We start from the raw sequence: 21,859 nt of genomic DNA on the forward strand, positions 1-21,859 counted from the left end.
TACTTTCACTGATGCAACTTCTTTATTTCTTAATTTCCGGACTTGACGATCCAAAATTTCAACCGGAATCTCTTCGTTAGAAAGACTTTCCTTAACTCTTAAACATTCCAACAAACTAATAGATGTAGGATCACCAACACACTTCTGCAACAAGGAGAGAACACCGGATGCACCAATGTCAAATCGGAAGGCAAATCCAACTCATAAGCTACCTTACCAATACGCCTTAAAATTTGGTATAGGGCCCACATACCAGGGACTAAGCTTTCTTTTCATTCCAAAAGTCATCACACCCTTCATAGGTGAAATTTTCAAGTAAACCCAATCATTAACGTCGAACTAAAACTCTGTCCTCCTAGCATCGGCATAAGACTTTTGTCGACTTTGAGCCGTTTTCAACCTTTCTCTAATATGTTGAATCTTCTCCATAGCCTCATGAACTAACTCGGGCCATATCAAAGAGACCACACAAACTTCAAACCAATACATAGGAGACCTACACCTCCTACCATAGAGAGCCTCAAAAGGAGCCATACCAATACTCGAATGATAATTATTATTATCATTATAAGCAAACTCGATCAAAGGTAAATGGTCATCCAAATTACCCTTGAAGTCAATATCACACAAGATCTCATTATATCTTCCAACATTTTAATAGTACGCTCGGCTTGCCCATCGATCTGAAAAACCATACTGAGATTGACCCGTGTACCAAGGCCTTTTTGGAAAGACCTCAAAAACTGTAAAGTAAACTAGGTACCTCGGTCGGATATAATGGATAGGGGCACTCCATGCAACCTAACCATTTCTCGGATATACAACTTAGCACAATATTCTTGTCTTTACGAAAATGAAATGAGTCGACATCATCATACGATCCACAATGACCCAAATTGAATTGTGTTGCCACCGAGTGCGGGGTAAACTGGTAAAGAAATTTATATTCAAGTTTTTTCGGTTCCAAGTAGGAATAGTCTTGAGACAAACCTCTTGATTTCTGATGCTCAACTTTCACTTATTGGCAATTTGTACACTTAGCCATAAATTCCACAATATCCCTCTTCACCGCATTCTACCAATAGACTTCTCGCAAATCACGGTACATCTTGGTGGCTCGCGGGTGAATAGAATATCAAGAACTATGGGCTTTCATCAAAATTTGATTTCTCAACTCCTCAATATTCGGAATATATAATCAACCTTGATAACTAAGAACACGATTTCCCCCTTGGGAGAAAGCCTCAATGAATTTTTCGGAAATCAACTTCTTCAAATCAAGCAATATCGGGTCAAGATCTTGTTTAGTTTTTACATCCGACACAAATGATTATTTCGACCCATTTTGAGCAATGATTCTGCCCTCATCTGAATCAACCAAGTGAACACCTACCCGAGCTAGTCTATTAGCGCCGTGAACTAACTCTTTCTTACTATCCTCAACACGAGTCACACTACTCATGGACAACCGACTAAGAGCATCGGTCACCACATTGGCCTTGCCTGGGTGATAGAGGACGCTCATGTCATAGTCTTTCAAAAGTTTGATGTATCTCTGTTGGCAAAGATTTAGATACTTTTGCTTGAACACGTATTGTAAATTTTTGTAATCGATAAACACGTATACATGGACACCGTTCTACGGACCATAGACTCTTCTACAGGTCGTTGACTAGTCGTAAGAACTGATATCAAGTCATCTTTCTATAATTTTTCAACTCAAACTCAACTTCCAATTTACGAGGTGTTACATGGAGAGGAGCCAAATATTTGTTGGAAAAATAATTCTTATATTTCAAAACTAAGTTATAATATATTCTTGAGTTAATATCTTAAAAGGTCACTGAACTATGAGAAATTAACTTTAAAATGTATTGAACTTTCTTTTGTATCAATAAAATCACTCAATTTAACACTTTTATCTTTAAAATGATTCATTTACATTTATCATTAAAATAAAATCTTGAACACATAGGAGGACAATACTTATACATCTAATAATTTGCTCCTTGATCATATGAGTTACTCAACCTTGGATCTAAAAACGTGACTGTCTTCCCCTCAGTCCACGATTGTCATTTCTGAGATAGTTATTTACATGTGTGTAAGAAAAATATCAAATTTACATGTGTGTAAGAAAATTATCAAAGATAAATCAAACAGCTTTCTTCTACGAATACTAATGTTACACACAAATGACATATTATCAAGGCAACGACAAAATATATGCATTGAATTTTTGGGTTAACATGATTATATAATTTTGTTTATTTGTGGATATTACATGTTATAGAAAAATAGTTTATTTTTTATGTCAAATTTATTTTATAATGATAAATGTAGTTGAATGATATTTGAAGATAAAAGTATTAAGTTGAGTGATTTTACTGATACAAATGAAAGTTTAATGATTTTTCTAGATAATTTTGTATTGTTTTGTGACTTTTTAAGATATTAACTCTATATTCTTTATCATTTACTAGCGATGAGTAATTAATGACCATTAATCATCCTTATTATTCATCGTTATCATTTCTACTGGTCCAATTTACAATCCGAGTCAAGTATAAGGTGCTAAAATGACTTGTTTTTAAAAGCACTTTTTAAAAGATGGAATGACGTGGGAGACCCTTATACTTGACTCGGATTGTAAGTTGGAACCTTCTACTTCATGAAATTTTAACTAGACACTTAAACTCATTCAAAATAAGAATTTTAAGCCCCTTAGTCATTGTGTGTTCCTCACTTTCTCTAACATGAATGACACCTCATATTCACGTCCAAAAAATTAATGTCACATCATATCCACATCATTGGCTGTCATTTTTATATTCATCTACTAAAAAAAACTATTTTATCTTTGAATTTAATGTGAAAAAATTTAATATGGCTAGAAATGATATTTTACAAAAAAAAATTGGTCATTTTTTCCGTTATAGCTTACCAAGAGTTTCACCATTGTTTTTACTCATTAAACAAACATATCAATAGATCAAACAAAACACATAAAACATATGAAAAACACAGAACATGAAATCGGAGAAATGAAGCCCACTGAAAAGTTGAACAAAAAATGGTAAAGTTTGACGGAGTTACAATTTCTGGTCAGTAATAATAGTTAATCACAACAACAACTCAAACATACACATCAATATTAGAAGGTCCGATTTACCATCTAAGTCAAGTATAAGAACTTCTCAGGTCATTCCGCTTTTTAAAAATAGCTTAACAGAAAAATTCTTTTGATAATTCATTTGAAAAATATTTTTGATAAACATATCGTGTTTGACTAATTTCATAAAAAAAATTGTTTGAGAGTCAAATTCCGAAAAATGCTAAGTATCAACTTCTCAGGTCATTCCGCCTTTTAAAAATAGTTTTACAGAAAAGTTCTTTTGATAATTTATTTGAAAAACATTTTTTGATAAATATATTGTGTTTGACTAATTTCATAAAAAAATGTTTTTGAGAGTCAAATTCCGAAAAATGCTAAGTATCAATTTACTTTTAAAATTAAGATTATTTTAAAGAGAAAAATTATTTTATATATCTATTATAAAAAAATTGTTTTAATTCTTATTTTTATTAAATTAAAATGTACAGATTAAAATTTTCAATCAATATTATACATAGATAAATAAAAATTAATCAAATATTGATATAATCCTTTAAAAATATTGTTGTTATTCTTTTTCTAATCCTACAAAAATATTGTTATTACCTTTTTTGCTAATTCTATAAAATAAAATTTAAAATAATAATATGTAACCGTAAAATAAAATTATGAAATTATTATAAGAAATACAATTCTTAAATGAAACTTAACTGAATATATTAATTAAGTTAATTAATTAATAAAGGATATATTGGTTAATATGTATATAAGTAAGATATATTTTGATCTTGAAAAAAATATTTCCAACTTCTGCTTCTGCCTTTTTCTAAGAACCAGAAATTTTGAGTTTCTTCCCAACAACAGAAAAACTACTTCTGCTTTCCATTTAAAAGCAGTTTTACTAATTTGTCAAACACCTTAATTTAAAAAAAAATAATCTTAAAATAAGTTTTTTTGGCCTCTCAATAGTCAATAGCCGTGTCAAACAATCTCTAAAATTGATTAACCATTAATACTTTTTGAATTCTTATAATGATTACCGGTTTCAATATCTACGATTTACTACTCCTCCGGTCTATTTTTATCTGTTGAATGTATTAAAAATAGTTGCCCAACTTTATTTGTCCAGTTTAAAAAATTAAAATATAATTTATATTTTTAATATTTTATTGATTTATAATTAATAAGTGTGATATGATAAAACTATTCCTCTATTTATTACTTCTTAAAAGGTGTGCCAAAATAAATAATACACAGAGAAAATACATACCATATACATTGAAAGGCCTTTAAGGCTCTGATAATGCTTAATAATTGAGATATTACTCTTTCTATCTAAACATTATCTCCATATAAAATTTCCTTTGACTTTAACTTTTAGAGAGGGAAGCAAGAAGATGAAGAAAAAAATTCTCCTTTCTATATTCTATTGTGCTAGATTATTTTTTTTATTGAATCTTTGTTATTTTTTTGTTCTTAATTTCATAAAAGAGGGGCTTGTTGTGGACAATGTCTTTAATACACCTCAATAAGGTATGAGAATTCTTTAAAAGTTTGTGATTAAGTATTTTTAATAAAATTCCAACAGTACTTGCAACATGGGAATAAGGTAAAAGCTGTCCAAATCCGAAAAACAACAAAGTTTAGATAATTACGAAGCCAATGTCAAAAATTTCTCGCATCAAATAGCTACCTTTAATAATACTTTGGCTATGTTACATGAAACTGAATTAGATTTTTTTGATGTTTTCCCCGACAATATAAATTAGGTTAAATTAACGGGAAGAAGAAAAAGGGCTAGGGCTTAAGTTTTAAGGGAGATTCCCGGTGAGGGTAATTAATTATAGTGTTTATGAATGTTTTGAGTTAATCATACTCAATCACTACTAGTATTCATAAAAATCTTCTTAAGCTTCTCATTTTACCTTTAACGAGATGATTTTAATCACATAAATATATATTTCTTATATTAGATCATAAATTTTAAAATTCTTTTTTACTTTTAATTTCATACTCAGTGAAACACATTTAGATAAATCGAAATACAAGAGGAGTAATAAGTTGAGAAGAGTGCTAGTCAAACACTACAAATAAACAAAGAAATAATGATCAGCTAAATTAAATAGAAGAAGAGAAATAGTAATCATATCACTTTTTTTTTGTGACATTATCTGAAATAGGAAACACCAATTATTGTTCTCTCTGTAATAATAGGAATATTTGTAAGTGTAGTGTCATCTGTAAAATAAATAAAAAATGATATAACATACATTATAAATGATCTATTAGTTGGTATCTGAACTTTAGCTTTGTTGATGAGAGTTTGATTTTCCACCTCATCATAATCTTTTCAAATATTACGTACCCCTCCATTAAAAAACAATAAGTATATATAATTAGATGAAATAATCTGTTATATTCTCATGACCAGAAAGACTCCCAAGTTGTCTCACCAAGATGCCAAATATCAGTATCATCATCATATGACAAAGGGGTTGAATCTTGAAATGGATAATAGTGATCTGATAATGATTGTTGTTTGGGTATTAAAGTCATCAAATTTGCATTTTGGGATTGTAAATTAGAGATGTGAGCTTGTGCCAAAGCAACTTGTGCTTGGAGTTTAGTCATTTGGTCATGAAGATGGGAAATTACACCAGCACTTCCATATATTGGATCTCTCATCCTTGCATTTGCTTCATAAACAAGGCTCTGAACTGCATCTGCTCTTTGTGTTGTTGGAAGCTCCTGAAACCACATATATAGTTTGTTATTTACTTTCTATTTTAGTTCGACGTCAATGAAATGATTTATAGTTACACAAACATTTTAGACTTATTTCTTTCTTTCTTTGCGTTGTTAAACTACATTATATAAGTTGAGACAAAGGGAGTAATACTTTTCATTTTCCAAGAGTCAATATAGCTAATCTTTAAAGTGAAAATTGAATAAAATCAACTTAATATTTTAACATTAAATTATGAATATTCAAAAGTGACAGAAAGTACATACGAGGTGATCTCTCTTTTTTTTTTTTTTTAATTTTCGTTGTGTCTGTGTGAGATACGATGAGAGGGAGTTACTCAACATCCCTCACTTTTAACCCAAAAACAAAAAAGGTGAAAAAAAGAAAAAAAAACCAGAAAAGTGTATTGCTAGCTAGTTTTGGCTTATACCTTTTTTTTTGGCTAAGGAACACATGCATGATTGGTCTTAATTATTGCTACCTAGTTTCAAATTTCTTTTATTCTTTTCATGTTTTTCACCTTTTCTAAAAAAATATCTTAGGAATTAAGTAATGTTATGATCGTATAATAAATTTATATTTACCTGCAGCAACTTGATGATGTTGCTTGCTCCAAATATTTTATGAACGACGATGAATTTCATGGGCTCATTGGGTGGAAAGTAAGGCTTTAACAGGCAATCTTCCAAACATCGGCGACGGAGAAATTTACACGCAGCACAAGGGGTAAACAGACTTCTATTTTCTGTTGAACAAGAAGAAGAATCCGCCATTCCTTGTTCGCCTGATATATAATTCTAGGTTTAATTAATTTCCTTCTTATTAAAATATATAAAACTTTGTATTGCACTTTTCTTATTTTTCCCTCTTTTTACTGGAATATATTTTTATATGAGCATTTGGCATGTCATATATATATACTAGCTATAGAGTGTCCGTGTCATAAGTTGTTTAATTAAAGGAAGGTCAAAGTTCTAATTATATATGGCAAGAATATTATAACATAATACTACAGTACTACTATTACCACTTAAGGAAAATATGTTAAGTATTGTATGGACAACGTGACTTTGAAATATTTTTCAAGAACAAGACGCGTTCCTTTTCTTCTCCGAAACTGCCAAGCATATGCAGGGGAAACTTGTTACTTCTATTAATGCAGTTTCATCACACCCAACCAGAGGTCTCGAGTTGGGGTGCAGTGGTGAGACTGTATTACTCTTAACCAGAGGACATTTTGAATTCGAGTATATTTCGTATGGAGAAAAAAAAAATTGGGAGCGCCACCTCTACATGGACCTTGCAGTGTGCGAACCGAATTTAATCGCGGCTCCAATATGAATTGTGCACACAACGGTCGGAAACCAAATAGATACATATGACTGATTATTATATGTATACTAGTTCCTAGATACGCAACGGCCAACATGTATTTCAAAGTTAATTATTTTTGAAAAGTGTGTATGTACTTTTTCTGTGTTTTGACTTGACATAGAGTTTAAGAAAGTAAAATAAGACTTAAATCTTATGGTCTAAAATTAAAGATTTGTCAAATGCACCAAAATGTCTTTTAATATTGTGATCCTAAACATGTCATGCGAAAAATTGAAATTAATAAGTTGCTAAAAAATGAAAAGGTTATTCTTTTTAAAGCAAATTAAAAAGAAAAGTAGATTAAATAAATTGAAACAGAGAAAAAATATATAATATATATGTGTTAATTATTTTATACAAATTCTATAATTGTAAAATAGAGATTTCTAATTATACACAGTGGTGGAATAGTGGATTTTTCTTTAGATGTTGTAAGTTTCAAATTCGTCGCAATTTCATATTTCCTACGTAGAAATTCACTATATCTATAGTTGAAGGTCTATTCATTATATATCTCAATGTTGTAAGAAAATGATTTTGAAAATATAAAAATCGTCAATTTGTTTCAAGAAAAATCACTCCTACAAACTAAAATAGTCATTATACGTCTAATAAAAGAAAAAAAAATTATATATTTAGATTACTACTATAATTATAAACTTGCAACAGATTAAATAATTTTATTTTCAAGCTCTCCAGGGATTTAATTCCTTTCAAAATGCTATTGTTTTCATGTATCTAAACTACAAAAAAATTGATAAAAATGATGGTCAAAAGCAACGGATTGCGTTGTTTTTTTTTATCAAAATCGACCAAAAAGCGACGCAACTACTTCCGTCGCTTTTGTCTTCGACGCTTTTTGAAAATCGATGAACGGCGTCACTTAAAAACGATGAACTGTGTCGTTTTGGTTGTTTAATTTTATTTTTATTTAAAAAAATACGATATGTCAGTCGTCGCTTTTTTTTTTTAGAAAAGCGTCTGATAAAGCGATGGACTGCGTCACATTTCTGGATTTTTTTTAAAAAAATGCATAAAAGCAACAGAAAAAAGGACTCTCTGTTCGTCTCTTTTTTGCATCATTTTTTACAGTAGAAATGTCAATTTATGTTGCCCACCTGCAAATAAAATTCAATCTAATCCATTCATAACATATCAAACAAGTAACATAATACATAAAATATATAATAACAAATTTAATTGAACATTTTAAAACACAAAAATAGAGACTTATAAAGTCTTCCAAAATTAGTACAGAAATCTAAAATGTCCATTAATTAAAAGGATTCTAGTTAAGGGATGGACTCTATATATTCATCTTCATCACTATCGTCGGTGTCCTTAGTTGGGGAGGACCCTCTTGAAGAACAGGACACAGTTTGTCGACGAGCGAAGTTGAACCCTTGTTCTTTGATTTGTTGAACGGTTTCGTTCATCTTTTAATTATTCTACAACTCTTTTTGTCTCATACGCTTGTAAGTTGTGCGATTTGCTCCGATATTGCAGCTATCTAAACACCGTCAAGCATCCGACTTGGCGTGACGATCCAATACCTTCTAGATTTGATTGGAGTCGTTGTACATTGTTTTGAGTCATTCCATAGATTCTGCTCATAAGTATCCCCCAACCACTTTTTTCAGTCTAAAAGATTTTGAGTGAACTCTTCAGGCGTGAGTTTGACCATATATTGCCCATCACAAGCACGTGGAGCTCATATTCTCTCCTCATATTAAAAATAAAGTTAGCATATATATATATATATATATATCGTTTGGCCTTTTCCACAATCCACTCATTCGGATCCGACTCATTAATTAAGCTTCGTATTCACATGAGTTCTCTTGAAAACCTCATTACAAAGAGGAGTGCACCCCAATTCTTTTTTCCTATAAACAAAAATACAATTTTAGATAAAATTAATCAAATAATATTTAATCAACTAATTTATTTAAAAGTATGAATTAGAAGTTAAATTGTTTAAAGAGTTGAACATTCAAATTGAGGAACCAGTATTTGTGTTTTGTGATAGTAAAACAGTTATATATTCAAGTTGTTGCAAACCCTGTGTTTCATGAAAGAAACAAGTACATAAAGATTGACTACCACTTCATTATGGAGAAGATTCAACAAGGGTTTCAGTACTCTCTGTATCCCTACTAGTGACCAACAAGCAGACATGCTAACCAAAGCTTTGGGAAAACCTTACTGTTGACCAAACCTGGTGTTTTGAATAATTTCATCACAGCTGGTTTGAGGAGGAGTATTGAAGATAGGGAGGGTAGTGGAGTAAGTTGACGTCACTAATTAGTTGTCAGCTTAGTTTAGCAGTTAGTTGTTGTTGGGATCAGTTAAATGTAACTGTTTATGTTATTGTGGACATGTGTAGGACTGTGATAGGTTGTAAGTATAGTTAGTGAAATTGTCAATTACATTGTCAGATAATTTTACTAATTGTATCATGTAGTTTACCATCTTATTGCTTTAATTAGAATGTTATCCTTTGATGACCCTAGTTTAAATGTTTTAGAAAGGAGTACTTTTATGAGATCTTTTTTATCAGTTATAGTTGGCTTGCAACAATAGATACAGTAACGACTGCTAATAAGCATCAGATGTTTTTCTGGTTTTACTTATTTTCTTATATATATCTCTTTCAATTTGGCTTCTGCCTTATCTCCTTGATCTAATTATGTTTTTATACTCATCGGTGCATATATACAACTTATACATTTCTTTTAGACGCATTCACTTAACATCGATCTTTGCGATTTAAACATATATTGGCTGCATGCAAACAAACCACCTTTGGCATATAAAAATATAATATGTCTAGGCACTTTGCATGGATTTTTAAACCATTAGCATTGCATTTTGAAGAACCAAGCATGTGGTCATTTGGACTGAAAATATGTGAAACAAAGGAAATGATTTGTTATGTCAACTGCTCCATCATATTTCTCATCTCTTTCATCATACATAATGGTTCGAAATATAGGTGGTGGTGGTGGTGGTGGTGGCGGCAGCAAAGCCGCAAAGGAGGAACGGGGTGGAAGAGATAGAGACTTTATGTAAATGAAGACAACCATTGGATATTCAACCACCGGATTGACAAGACCATATTTCAATTTATTTTTTGGATTACAATAAAAGTAATTGTCCAGCAATGCAGAGTTAAGAACTTCTGCAGGAAATAAACACAGTGAAGGTTTACTTATTCTAAAGTACAATTTTTAGCTTTAGATTGATTGATTGCATTTCATCTACATTGGTAAATTTAACATTTCAGACACATAAAAACATATTATCAGCAACATTTCTAAATATGATTATTCTGGTGATAGATGTTTATTACAACAACAAAAATTAGCCGGAAAACTATCCCCCAAATAGCCATAGGACCAAATATGCTTAGACAGAGCAGGAGCCAGTAACATCAACTACACTTTATTCCGATAAATATACTCTCCCCCGCAATAAGCTAAGGCGTGAGGAAAAGCTTTAACACTGCTTTTTCAAGATGTGTTTCTCATGTAAATACTCTGCTAAAAACATATCTACTATAATTTGGATTCTAATAAACTCCAACTATAACTCAAACCCATGCTTGTCAATAGTTCGCCGGTCCATTCGGAACAATGAAGAAAACCAATAAAATGCCACTCTTAAGCTCTGGGATTAAAGAGATGTAAAAAAGAGGTGATGAGTCAATACTAACTTGGTAAAATGTATGCAAAGCATATTCACAATAGACAGACATGGAAGTAACAAATGCTGATATAGACAAAGAACAAACTGAAATTTGGATGAATGATCCGTTTATTTAGTTTTATCTTTCTGAAACCACCTTCATAGGCATTTCTATTAGTATTAGAATTTTCTGAAAGGTAACAATCTCAGTTTCATAGATAAATTTATACAGAATCTTTGAAAAAGACTTTCTTTCATAAGAAAGAAAATACTTACTATCTGTGGGATTTGATCAAGACTTAAATGGATTGACTCTATTGCATAAGTTAAATCCTAATTTTTACAAGACAATCATGCACTCACCTGCTCATGTAAGAGTGGTCAATGGTGTTAACAATAATCTTGTCTCCTTCTACGATATGTTTCGGTACCTAGAATAAAGGGAAAGATGTAAAGCAGAAAGTGAAGAACTTGCTCATCTACTTCAACTGCAATTAATACATATTGCTCGATATACATAATTGAGATTTGTCATAATGAACACTACATACTTGATCCAGCAGAAACCAAAGTATTCAGTCCGATCAAAATACTAGGCAGTACATTTTTCAAAGGTCAGAGAGAGGTGGAAGAGACAGGAATGACACCTCCAAACTAAAAAAGATTTGATATTTGTGTTCTTTCATTTTTGTTTTCTCCTGTAGTGGCTGGTGGGACGGCGGAGCTTATGGAAATTATTGCCTTGGATACCAAGGGACCCCTCCCCCCCCCCCCCCCCCACAAAGCTACAAAGTCAATGGCATCCATTAAAGTGTTGCCAACTTAAAGCTAAATTTACCTGCACAGTAAGACCATTGTCCAACAAAACCTTCTTATACCTGTCAAGAGAAAAGGTTTTAATCTATTTATCACAGACAAGAAATGAAAACAGCTAAAACTTTATCTGCACATATGTGACTTTTCAATCAGAACTCAATTTATATATGACATAATAATCTTAAGTAAGAGAAATGAACATACTGTGGAGTAGCTGATGCCCTCATGGGAATTTCGGATTCAGCAACAGTACATGCTACTCGTGTAGGAATTGATGCAGACGTTGCTCTTTCATTATAAAGTTGTACATTGACTTTCATATCATCTATGAAGAATATAAAATTTTATATTTTAGCACAATTCAGACATTTTATGTCACAACAAAGATGATCAATAAAAAAGAAAAATTGATTATTAATTTAGTTATTGCAGCAAGAATGTTGAAGAAAACGAGCTAACTTCATGGAAAGTATGTTGATAGGTAAAAGGGAAATAAAGGAACATAGCAATACCCCCTACCCCTCAAAAAATTGTTAAGGCAGAAGAAAAAAAGAGACAAGATACATTTGCACATAGAACATCAATAGGAGCTATCACAACTAGGCATACACATACTACAATAAGACAGGAAAACTAAATATTTAATGACTTAATTTTAGTACCACTCATGATTAGGATTTGAGTTGAAAAGAATACTGTCAAATAGGACGATCCCAAGGATAAATAGTTCTCCATTTCTCATTCTATAAGATGAATCCAACAATTACTTACCGCTAAAATAAGCATAAATGCAGAGACAAAAAAAACCTACGGTAAGTTGTGCAATCTTCAGAAAATTAGATAACGAGTAGGTCTATAAACTTACCCTCTTAACCATGCCTAACATCTTTTCCCATGCTAACAACATGATATTAGGAATACCTCTACAACCAATCAGTCCCTTTCTGAACATATTCATCAAAGTAGTAGAAATAGTACTATTTCAAGATGAAAGCTTTTCGTCAAGAACTTATCATTTCTTTGTGCACAGGGCATTGTAACATGGAAGCTACTAAAATAAATGCTTCAAAGGCACCAATACCATACTAAAAATTTTACTTTAGGAGACTCAAGACTGAGGAAACATCATTGGCATTGCTCATTTCACACCAAAATGCCGAAAAGAGACGTCTGCACTTCAATCTAAAATTGTTTAGTTTGCTTTCGAAGATCATTAAATTCTCTACTTTCACAGTAACCACAAATTAATGCAGGAACCGTGTCCCAACTCCCAAGTCTTTCTTTTCTTGTCCACAGCCCTGAGATGGACCAGCCTGACATCACCTTCTCAACTGATCTTGGCATTGTCCATTTGACCTTAAGAACGTTGATATAGAACTTCCATAGCTGTGATTCCAAGGGGCAAAGTATGAATGGGTGGTTTCTTTTTTAATATTGATAACCAATAAATCCCCGAGAACCAACCACACACGGTTCGAAACTCTGGACAATAAGCCTGCTCTGTTACCCTTCACTTAAATAGCAGGTTTTTTGTATGTGACAGGTAGTCCTGGGCGTTGAGCCAAGTCAAGATCAACCGAGATTTGCCAAAGTACAATCGAGCTTGAGCACACCGAGCTTGAGCCAGGTCTTTAATGTGTAGTTTCACATAGTGCTACACTACTAGAAAATATTTAATTCACAATAAGTGGATTGATTAAGAAACATATAAGCATTACTAGTTTAAATGGGTATCTGAATTTATATATGATTGAATTATATACATTACTAGATTAAATTAGAATGATGTAATATTGAACCATACAATACAAATTTCAAACAGAAACTAAAAATTAAAGCAACAATAAACTCAAAATATTGTACAATATTAATTTCCTCTAAAAGTTTTGAATCTTACATTTAAAACGTTAATATAACCCATTCTATACTTTTTTACCACCTCTTTCATTTTAACTTTCTGCATGTCATGTTTTAGACCACAAGATTAAAGCTCATATTGGTACATTATATATATCTTTAGTTAAAAACCACAAGATATAAGTCTTTTTTACTTTCTTAAACTTCATATCAAGTCAAAACTAGACAAACAAATTGAAATGGAGGGAGTATGATGTTTGCTAAGCTTTTAGGAAAAAAAAGTGTTTTTGAGTAGTAAAAGAAGTTGAAAAAAGTTAATTTTCCCTAGAAGCGTTTTTGGAACCGTGAACAAGCATAAATTGTTGACTTCATGTTGACAAAAATGCTTTTGAAATTGATTAGCCAAACACAATTACTTTTTCGTAAAGCACTTTTGACAAAAGAGCACTTCTCAAATAAACAAATTTTGAAAGCTTGGACAAACAAGCTATTAAATAAGCTTAATGGATGAGATCCATCATTACATGACTAAAACTAGTCAACCGAGTTGAGTCAAGCCAGCTCAACCGAGTACGAGCTTCACCCAGCAGAGCTTTAACCAAAAACGAGCCGAACCAACATTTGATTGAAACCAACACAAACTATGAGCCGGTGTGACTTGTTGTCTCGGCCTAGTGGAAGGGTTTGAATGGACAAGTAGGTGGTTGACATCCTCAGATTCAGTTACACACATGCCAGTAGCATTCCACTCTACTATAGTTGTCTTGGAAGACAAGAATTTCATAAGACAATCTAGCAAAAACGAGAAACCTAATATGTCTTTGCTTCTTCAAATCTCCCTCCGAGGCCAATAGGGAGTTACCATTCACAGTGGAAATAAAAAATTATTATAGGAGCTACCAGTAAAAACTCGACTTTATAATGCTTCCACTTTAGAGAATCTGGGGTGTCCATTTGTACAATCTCCACACTGTAGTAATTATCCTGATTTTCCACCCCACCTTCCTTTGAAGAACATCAAGTTTATAGGGAAAAGATGTAGTGGTCCTGCAACTCTATCTAGAATTGGGTGTCCAGCCACCTGATTGTTACAGCTCTTCCTATGACTTCTATGAAATGAGAGAGTTTCATGGAAACTGTCTTGATCGTTAGATATCATTAAGAAAGAAATAGGAAGAAGTGTTATCGAATGCTTCCTGCAATTCTTTCTAGTATGGAATGAGTAAGGAATCAAGCTACAAGTCTCGATCTATATGCCTTATGAACCGACTTCCGATTTAATCCTTTGATAGTGAGGTAGCAAAGAAGGGTAGGGTTTCATGTTTAGGGTTTTTACTTCCACATCCCAGTTCTCCGAAGCTACCGCCTATCGATTGAAATTTCCCTCCTCGGGCGGAGGCGGAACTGGCTCTTCTTGAACAATTCTTGGAAGAGTAAGGAAGGAGAAGGGAACAGGAGTTTCTCACCTCCTAAGAGTATAAAGAAGCAGAGTGTCACCCAACAAACTGATCCACCTGAGCCTCGGTGTTTAGATTTATGCTATAGGGTAATGGGAACATGTTCTTGATAGGTATACCAGCCATCATGTCAAACCCTAGTTTAGCTTGTTTTCTTTCTGCTAATTCCTCCCACAAACTTCTAATGTGATGCCATACACACACCCATAGTTCATGCTTATACAAGAGATGCACCATTCATTCTTTGAGAGCCACATCTCTCCTTTAGTACTTCTGTCCATTGAACTCCATGAAACTGACCACATCTCCATAACCATTTGCACAACAGTCTTTTCTTATGATGCCCTTTTACCTTACCTTATCAAAGAGAAGAACATGCTTTTCTTACGCCCTTTTAGATCCTTCACCCTCATTCCTCCTTCTCATAGTCATTAAACTATTTACTTTATCATAAAAAAGGGCTTTCAGAAAATCAATTGACACATTATATATGACCAAGATTGATAATTACCTACTTGAAATTCAATAATTCCAATTCCCAATGAATATGATGTTTTTATGCACAAATCACACGCAATCTAGATGAATTTTCTCTATTGTAAAACATTTTTGTAGTGGAAAAGTAGAACAACGGATAAGCATCTCATGTAGGTGACATGTGCATTCCCTATTTGAAATTTTAAAAGCTAAATCCCCATCCTCCTTAGCAAAATTATACTTCCCAGATAGAGTAACATAAATTAAAAAGCTTTCATGACTTTTATCTTTAACTAAATAATAGACAAACTTGATTGACATTTTTCCATGAGAAGATTTAATTGTTGAAAGGATCTTACAAGTTTTGGATACACACATAAGTAACTGCATAACATAATATTAAAACATATCAATATAATGTGTATATTAAGTCAATAAAATCATAAAGTAGATGGTATACATAAGAATACCTTGAAGGTAGACATAACATTCACCAAACAAGTGTTTTGGCACATCTAGTTGCTCATAGGTCTCAGGCCTGCATAGGATTGAAAAATTTGAAGACTGGACTGAGATATAGCTTTACTGATATACATGTGTCTGAACATGTCTATGTACATAAATCATTCAAAATCAGGGACATGCACACTTATACTCACTCCATTAGCACAATGTTTCCAGTTTCCTCATCTGTATAAAGATACGTGAAACTCTTTTCTGCAACAAATACTCCTGCACATCCAACACCAATAATGTCAAGAGAAACAGACCACTCATCTACAACAAAGACTTGGATGGAGTTTAGATGACTATATAACCTACTACAAATGTGGGCTCATGCAACTCAAGTTGTCGTCTTCAATGAATGATTTTACAAGGAAGTTTATCTAGTTCACAAAATTGGTCCCAGCCTTTAAGTGACTTGACTTCTTGACGCAAAGGAGAAACCGGCTAGTACACAGCACATGAATCCTATTATCCTACAGTCCAAACCAATATGTATGTGCTCTTATAATGTCCTATAATGAAACTTTGGAGAAAATGTTTTTAATGTAAAAAAAAGTCGAATGGATGATATGGCATTCGTGTTTACCTCATTTATAATCTGCTAAAGACAAGTTGTCAAACATAACTGTCAAAGTAGAGCCTGTTTGGATGCGCTTATAGTTTTTTCGCTTAAAAACGAGTGCTTAACAACACTTTTTTATTTTACCCAAACAAAGGTGTTTAAAGACTACTCATTCTGTTGAAAAACACTTAAAATAAGTCAATCCAAAAATGCTCTTAATTTACTGCAAAAACACCTAACTTCTAGTGCGTACTTCTCAAGGGAAGAAGATGTGTAACCCTCCAATTCTACAAAAACAATAACATACCCAGTGTAATCTCACAAGTGGGTTGGGGAGAGAGGTGCATGCAGACCTTACCACTGTCATTGTGGGTAGACAGGTTGTTTCCGATAGACCAACGGCTTAAGAAAAATCGTGTTTCAGAACAAGTTCACAAAAACTGTATGAGTAAAAAGCTACAACGACATACTAAAGAAAGAAAAGTATTGACATTAGAAATAGTATTGATACCCAAAGAAAAAGAAACAACCAGAGTAATAAACTTGAAGAATAAACTAATGCTAGCATAATAATAATAATAATAGTAAGGGAGCAGATAGTTGCTCTAGACTAGGTACCTGCTCTACCACTGAAAAAAAAGAAATTGCTCAACTACCTACTAACCGTCTACAATAATCCTCGACCTCCATGTTCTCCTATCTAAGGTCATACCCTCGGTAAGTTGAAGTTATATCATATCATGTCTACTCACCTCTCTACAATTCTTCCTTGGTATATCTCAGGCTTATCACTGTCAACCTCTCACACCTTCTAAACGAGAGAGTTCTTGAGTGGCCAACACTCCATCCTATACAACATAGTTGAACTAACAATCATTTTATAGAACTTAACTTTAAGTCTCGGTGACACATTCTTATCACATAGGAAAACGGATGTGAGTCTCCATTTCATCCACCTTGCTTCAATATGAAGTGCAACATCTCCTTGGATCTCGCCATTCCTTAGATTATATACCCGAAATATTTGAATCATATAGCCTCTTTGGTCAAGCTTCTAAAATCAACTTATTTTGAGAAGTGTTTCTCAAAAAAAATAGTTTGGGTGAGAAGTAATTTGTGTTTGGCTAATTAATTTAAAAAGCACTTCTGAGCAACAATTAATGTTTGACCAAGCTTTTAAATAGTGCTTCTAAGTGTATTTTCTCAAAAGTGTTTTTTTAAAAAGTACTTTCGGAGAAAAGTTACCTTTATAGCTTCTGAAAAAAAGTTTATGCAACTTCCCAAAAGCACTTATTTTCTCCTAAAAGTTTGGCAAACACCACACTTTTCTTAAAATAAGTACTTTTTGAAAGAAAAAAACGCTTTTAGCCTCCCAAAAACTTGGCCAAATAGGCTATTACGCTCTTGGGGATGATTTGTGTACCAATCCTCACTTCCCTATCCACCGCCTATCACATGTCACTAAACTTGCACTTCATTTAGTATGTTTCAGTCTTGCTCGGCTTGAAGCCTTCAGATTCTAGGGTATGTCGCCAAACCTCTGATCTATCATTAATTCCACCACATGCCTCGTCGATCAATATTATATCGTCCGCAAATAACATACACCATGGTAACCCTCCAATTCTATAGCCCAAAAGACATTGCAAGCTTAAACACATGAATTGATCAAATTATTTTCTTCATTGAGCCTAAGTTCACACAATAAAATGCAAAAGCCTTGAATAACATGACACGTAGTCCTTGTGAAAAAAGATGTGTGATATTTTGCATGAGATGAGTTACACAACAAATCTGATGGATTGCGACTAGAGATGTGGAAATGCATACTTTCAACAGTTTCATCCGTACGAAATCTTTCATTGGACTTGCTTCCACTATCAACGTCACGAAGTTCCACCTAAAATGTTTGGCAAAAGACAAAGTTAAGGAAATAATAAGATGATTAATAAATTATTTTCAAAGAAAAGAGAGAACAAAAAAAGACATTAACATTATAACAATAGCTATTGTCTTCAATGATTAGCAAATGTTAGGAAGTTGAGAATCATAGGTAAGCAACTTAGATGAAATTTCAGAACAAAGAACAAGAAATAAAATCCCAACTGAATCATAATTCTATAAACCCACAGTTGTATCAAGATTTTGATGACTTCAACAATCAAAACCAAAGTATTGTTATCAAACAAGAGTACTCATCACTCACATTTGAGGTTGACTATAAAACAGAGGAAGTGACTAGGCTTCTGTCTGTATTTTTCCAAATAAGGTGAGCATACTGAGTTTCCGGCTGTTCTTTTATAAGGTAGGGATACTAAGCTACTGGCTGTTGTTTTTATAAGGTAAAGATACTAAGCTTCTGGCTGTTGTTAACCACTGATTCTAAGATAAATGTCAGTGAAATACTGATACTTCATGTTCTATGGATTCGTTTTTTGATTGCATAATAGATATGCTAAAACTTCTGTTATTATTTTCAAGCAGATAGGTAAATTCACCATCCTGAAGACCAGTAACGCTGAATACTGGAAGCGTACTGCTAAAGAGAAGTCAACAAGCCACATCCAATAGAGTTGGATTAGATGATGAGCTTTTTGGGATTTACAGATGGTATGCTGCTGACTAGGGGATTTACAACATCAAATTCAAAATTATCGACATGTGTGACTAGACAAGTTTGATCCACAATCACTTTTAGTTTGCATTTTTTGGACTAGTGGAGTTCCCCAAAAAATAAAACATAAAAGATATTATGAGAAACCAGAATCACAAGTTTCTGCCACGATAAAGATAAGGTAGGACAGCGTCAAACATTGATCCATGATAAATTCTTTTCTACAGTTCAAGGAAGGTAACTATTGGCTTAAGATTGGAAACAAAAAACTGCATGTGCCATGAACCTTAATTTCAAAGAAGGTAACACAGATAGCCTTCAAACAGCATAACCAACTAAGTGGCCACTGGACAGCACAAAATTGGACAACTCTAGGAAATAAGAAAAAAAGTGGCCTACAAGAAATCTTCCATACCCTGCCGGCCTAAAGACGCGTTCAAATGCTATGTGCTTAGCAGGAAACTGGAAACAACAAATGAATCCAGGTTAGCACCTACATTTGGTTCTAAGTTCTAACCTATACAAAAATGTCCAATATACACATCAACTTGTGGTTCGAGCTTGGCTAGAGATTGCTCACTGCAATCAATGTTGTCCAGATGGATGCATCAAATGGAAGCAAAGGAAACCAAGTCACAGTTGTGAAAGGTAAATATGAGTGAAGGTATGTACTTTACAATAGGAAGAAGCTAAAATAATAAAGGGTGCCAAATGCTCATCTGATACTATTTGCACACTTATGTATATGAGTAACTAATCTTATGTGATTATTTGATTAAGATCCTATACTTATACAAAATTCATAAGTGATTATGTACTGCACATAATCACATAAGTTAAGTGATCATAGGGTGTAATTTCAAGTTCTTGTATTTCACAAAATAGTATAAGAAATGAAGCTATTATTAACTTATAGACAGAATCACAACAATAAGAAGAGTGACATAATTTGCATAAGATTGAATAACAACCTGTATAATAGCTCCTCCTCTTCCTTGGGTTGTGTGTTGTGCCTTTACCACCTAATCATTTTTTAATTTCATGAAAATAATTCTCTTTTACTTCACTACAAGAAAGCAAAAATTGCATAAAAGGAAGGAGAGAGAAAAGATAGTAATATGCATAAACTAACCTGATAAATCCTTCCTGGTGAGATCAATAGTCAAAAGAACAACACATCATTATTAGTCTATGTGTACAAAGACATATACAGAGCCATAGAACAGAAATGTGGGCAAGCTAACCTTTTTTTTCAATCACGTTTCCTGGCTTCAACTACACCAAAATAAAAAGATGGTGAGCATTTAATAATGAAAATACAGAACTTACATAAACTTCTATGTTAGCCAGCTCGTATATTAGCTTCATTCAAGCTTAAGAAGACAGTAGAATAAATTATTAGGCATTTGGACATAGATTCCAAATATTTTTCACTTTTTTCTGGAATTCATAGAATTGTGTTTGGTTATACTTTTTGCAAAGAATATTTGGAATCATGTTCATGCTTGGACATTCTTAAATACAACTTCAAAAGTAAAAATGAGTTGGAAAATAGGTTATAAGTTCTTTTCCAGGTTTGAAAAAGAAAACTTCAAGTTGGATTTGAAATTTTCATAGACAAACACAAATTTTCGAATAAATTGAAAAAAATATTCCAGAAAAATGTAAATAATGGCCAAATTGGTTATAAATTAATCAATCTACATGTCAATCCTAATCTGGTTGAGATTGGTGATATGAATTCCTAAAATACTCCACTTTTTTTTGGCCTACTCAGTCAAGTTGATGAACTAACTAATTCATACAAGCAGCACAGGTATTATATATTCGTGAGCAAAATTGGAAATTTATGCCACTATGAACAATCGTTACTGTTAAATATCAATCACTAAAACATCAAAATCAGAGTTGTAGAGAGGATAAGTTACATCTGCACCGCGAGATTTGGCACCGCGGAGTTGAGTGGCGGACCAAGGCGAAGCAAAGAGAGAATCCCGAGATTCGCGATACGGCGAGGGAAGCCACTGTTTGGATTGAATGCAAGTGGAAAGAGCTCTTGAAATCTGTGTGGAAGAATAATCTCTCTTGAAATCCCAGAGAGCTCGGGATAGTCTGTTCATAACAACTCGCATCTTCTTCTTTTTCTGGTGGCTTTGGGTAACCGGAAGTCGAAGATTTATACTTTTTTAGGTAATAAGGATTAACTTATTGAAATGAGAAATTATTTGACAATGTATTTATGTTAGGTTTTCTATTTTTATTTTTTTAGTGTTCACTCTTCGTTGATATCCACATTGGAGCATCATTATTTCGTATTCGCCTCAAACATGAGTGACTTCAGATTAAGGAAGGAGCTCCATAATTTATTTATTTTTGGTAAATTATGTTGGGCCAAGCGTAATTTATTGATTGAGCTTCATAACTTCATCTTTTGGTGGTGGTGTTTATTGGGAAAAGAATACTTGTATTCAAAAAGGGAAACTATTTACAAATAATTACCCTTACTTTCATATCCCTTATTTTTAACTACTAATGCACATTTACAAATTGATATTATCAAAATATATATACACTATGATAGTATCAAAGAGGGAGAAGCAGAATTTAAGTGAAAACACTACTTAGTTCATCCTTGATACTATAAGCA

The 21,859-nt window shown here is 32.8% G+C and overlaps 2 protein-coding genes across 3 annotated transcripts; both read right to left on the reverse strand.

Moving 5' to 3' along the window:
* Positions 1 to 5,259: 5,259 nt before the first annotated feature.
* On the reverse strand, positions 5,260 to 6,727 carry LOC102592962 (LOB domain-containing protein 1-like). The gene is made up of 2 exons (XM_006340015.2): positions 6,446 to 6,727; positions 5,260 to 5,863 (listed from the first exon to the last, which is right to left on the reverse strand). The coding sequence occupies exons 1-2, from the start codon at positions 6,632 to 6,634 to the stop codon at positions 5,537 to 5,539; spliced, it is 516 nt and encodes a 171-aa protein (XP_006340077.1). The 5' UTR covers positions 6,635 to 6,727; the 3' UTR covers positions 5,260 to 5,536.
* Positions 6,728 to 8,978: 2,251 nt separating this feature from the next.
* Positions 8,979 to 21,419, reverse strand: LOC102593296 (elongation factor P). 2 transcript variants are annotated; one of them, XM_015314550.1, is made up of 11 exons: positions 21,141 to 21,419; positions 20,457 to 20,487; positions 20,345 to 20,358; positions 20,184 to 20,234; positions 18,429 to 18,498; positions 16,189 to 16,261; positions 16,000 to 16,067; positions 11,943 to 12,063; positions 11,761 to 11,800; positions 11,286 to 11,353; positions 8,979 to 9,121 (listed from the first exon to the last, which is right to left on the reverse strand). In XM_015314550.1, the coding sequence occupies exons 1-11, from the start codon at positions 21,342 to 21,344 to the stop codon at positions 9,046 to 9,048; spliced, it is 816 nt and encodes a 271-aa protein (XP_015170036.1). In that variant the 5' UTR covers positions 21,345 to 21,419; the 3' UTR covers positions 8,979 to 9,045. The 2 variants fall into 2 exon arrangements, with proteins under 2 accessions (XP_015170036.1, XP_006340078.1); XM_006340016.2 differs by lacking the exon at positions 8,979 to 9,121 and adding an exon at positions 10,471 to 10,904 and having other exon boundaries at positions 21,141 to 21,418.
* Positions 21,420 to 21,859: the final 440 nt, after the last annotated feature.

This window comes from Solanum tuberosum, unplaced genomic scaffold (assembly GCF_000226075.1).
Source record: "Solanum tuberosum cultivar DM 1-3 516 R44 unplaced genomic scaffold, SolTub_3.0 scf00015, whole genome shotgun sequence".
Lineage (NCBI taxonomy): Eukaryota > Viridiplantae > Streptophyta > Magnoliopsida > Solanales > Solanaceae > Solanum > Solanum tuberosum.

Coding starts and splice junctions, on each gene's coding strand:
- LOC102592962 (XM_006340015.2), bottom strand. CDS start 6,634: ATGGCGGATTCTTCTTCTTGTTCAACAGAAAATAGAAGTCTGTTTACC. Junction 5,864..6,445: donor ACATCATCAAGTTGCTGCAG/GTAAATATAAAT, acceptor ATGTGGTTTCAG/GAGCTTCCAACAACACAAAG.
- LOC102593296 (XM_015314550.1), bottom strand. CDS start 21,344: ATGCGAGTTGTTATGAACAGACTATCCCGAGCTCTCTGGGATTTCAAG. Junction 12,064..15,999: donor ATGTTATGTCTACCTTCAAG/GTATTCTTATGT, acceptor TATTCTTCATAG/ATGATATGAAAGTCAATGTA. Junction 11,801..11,942: donor AGGGCATCAGCTACTCCACA/GTATGTTCATTT, acceptor TTCTCTTGACAG/GTATAAGAAGGTTTTGTTGG.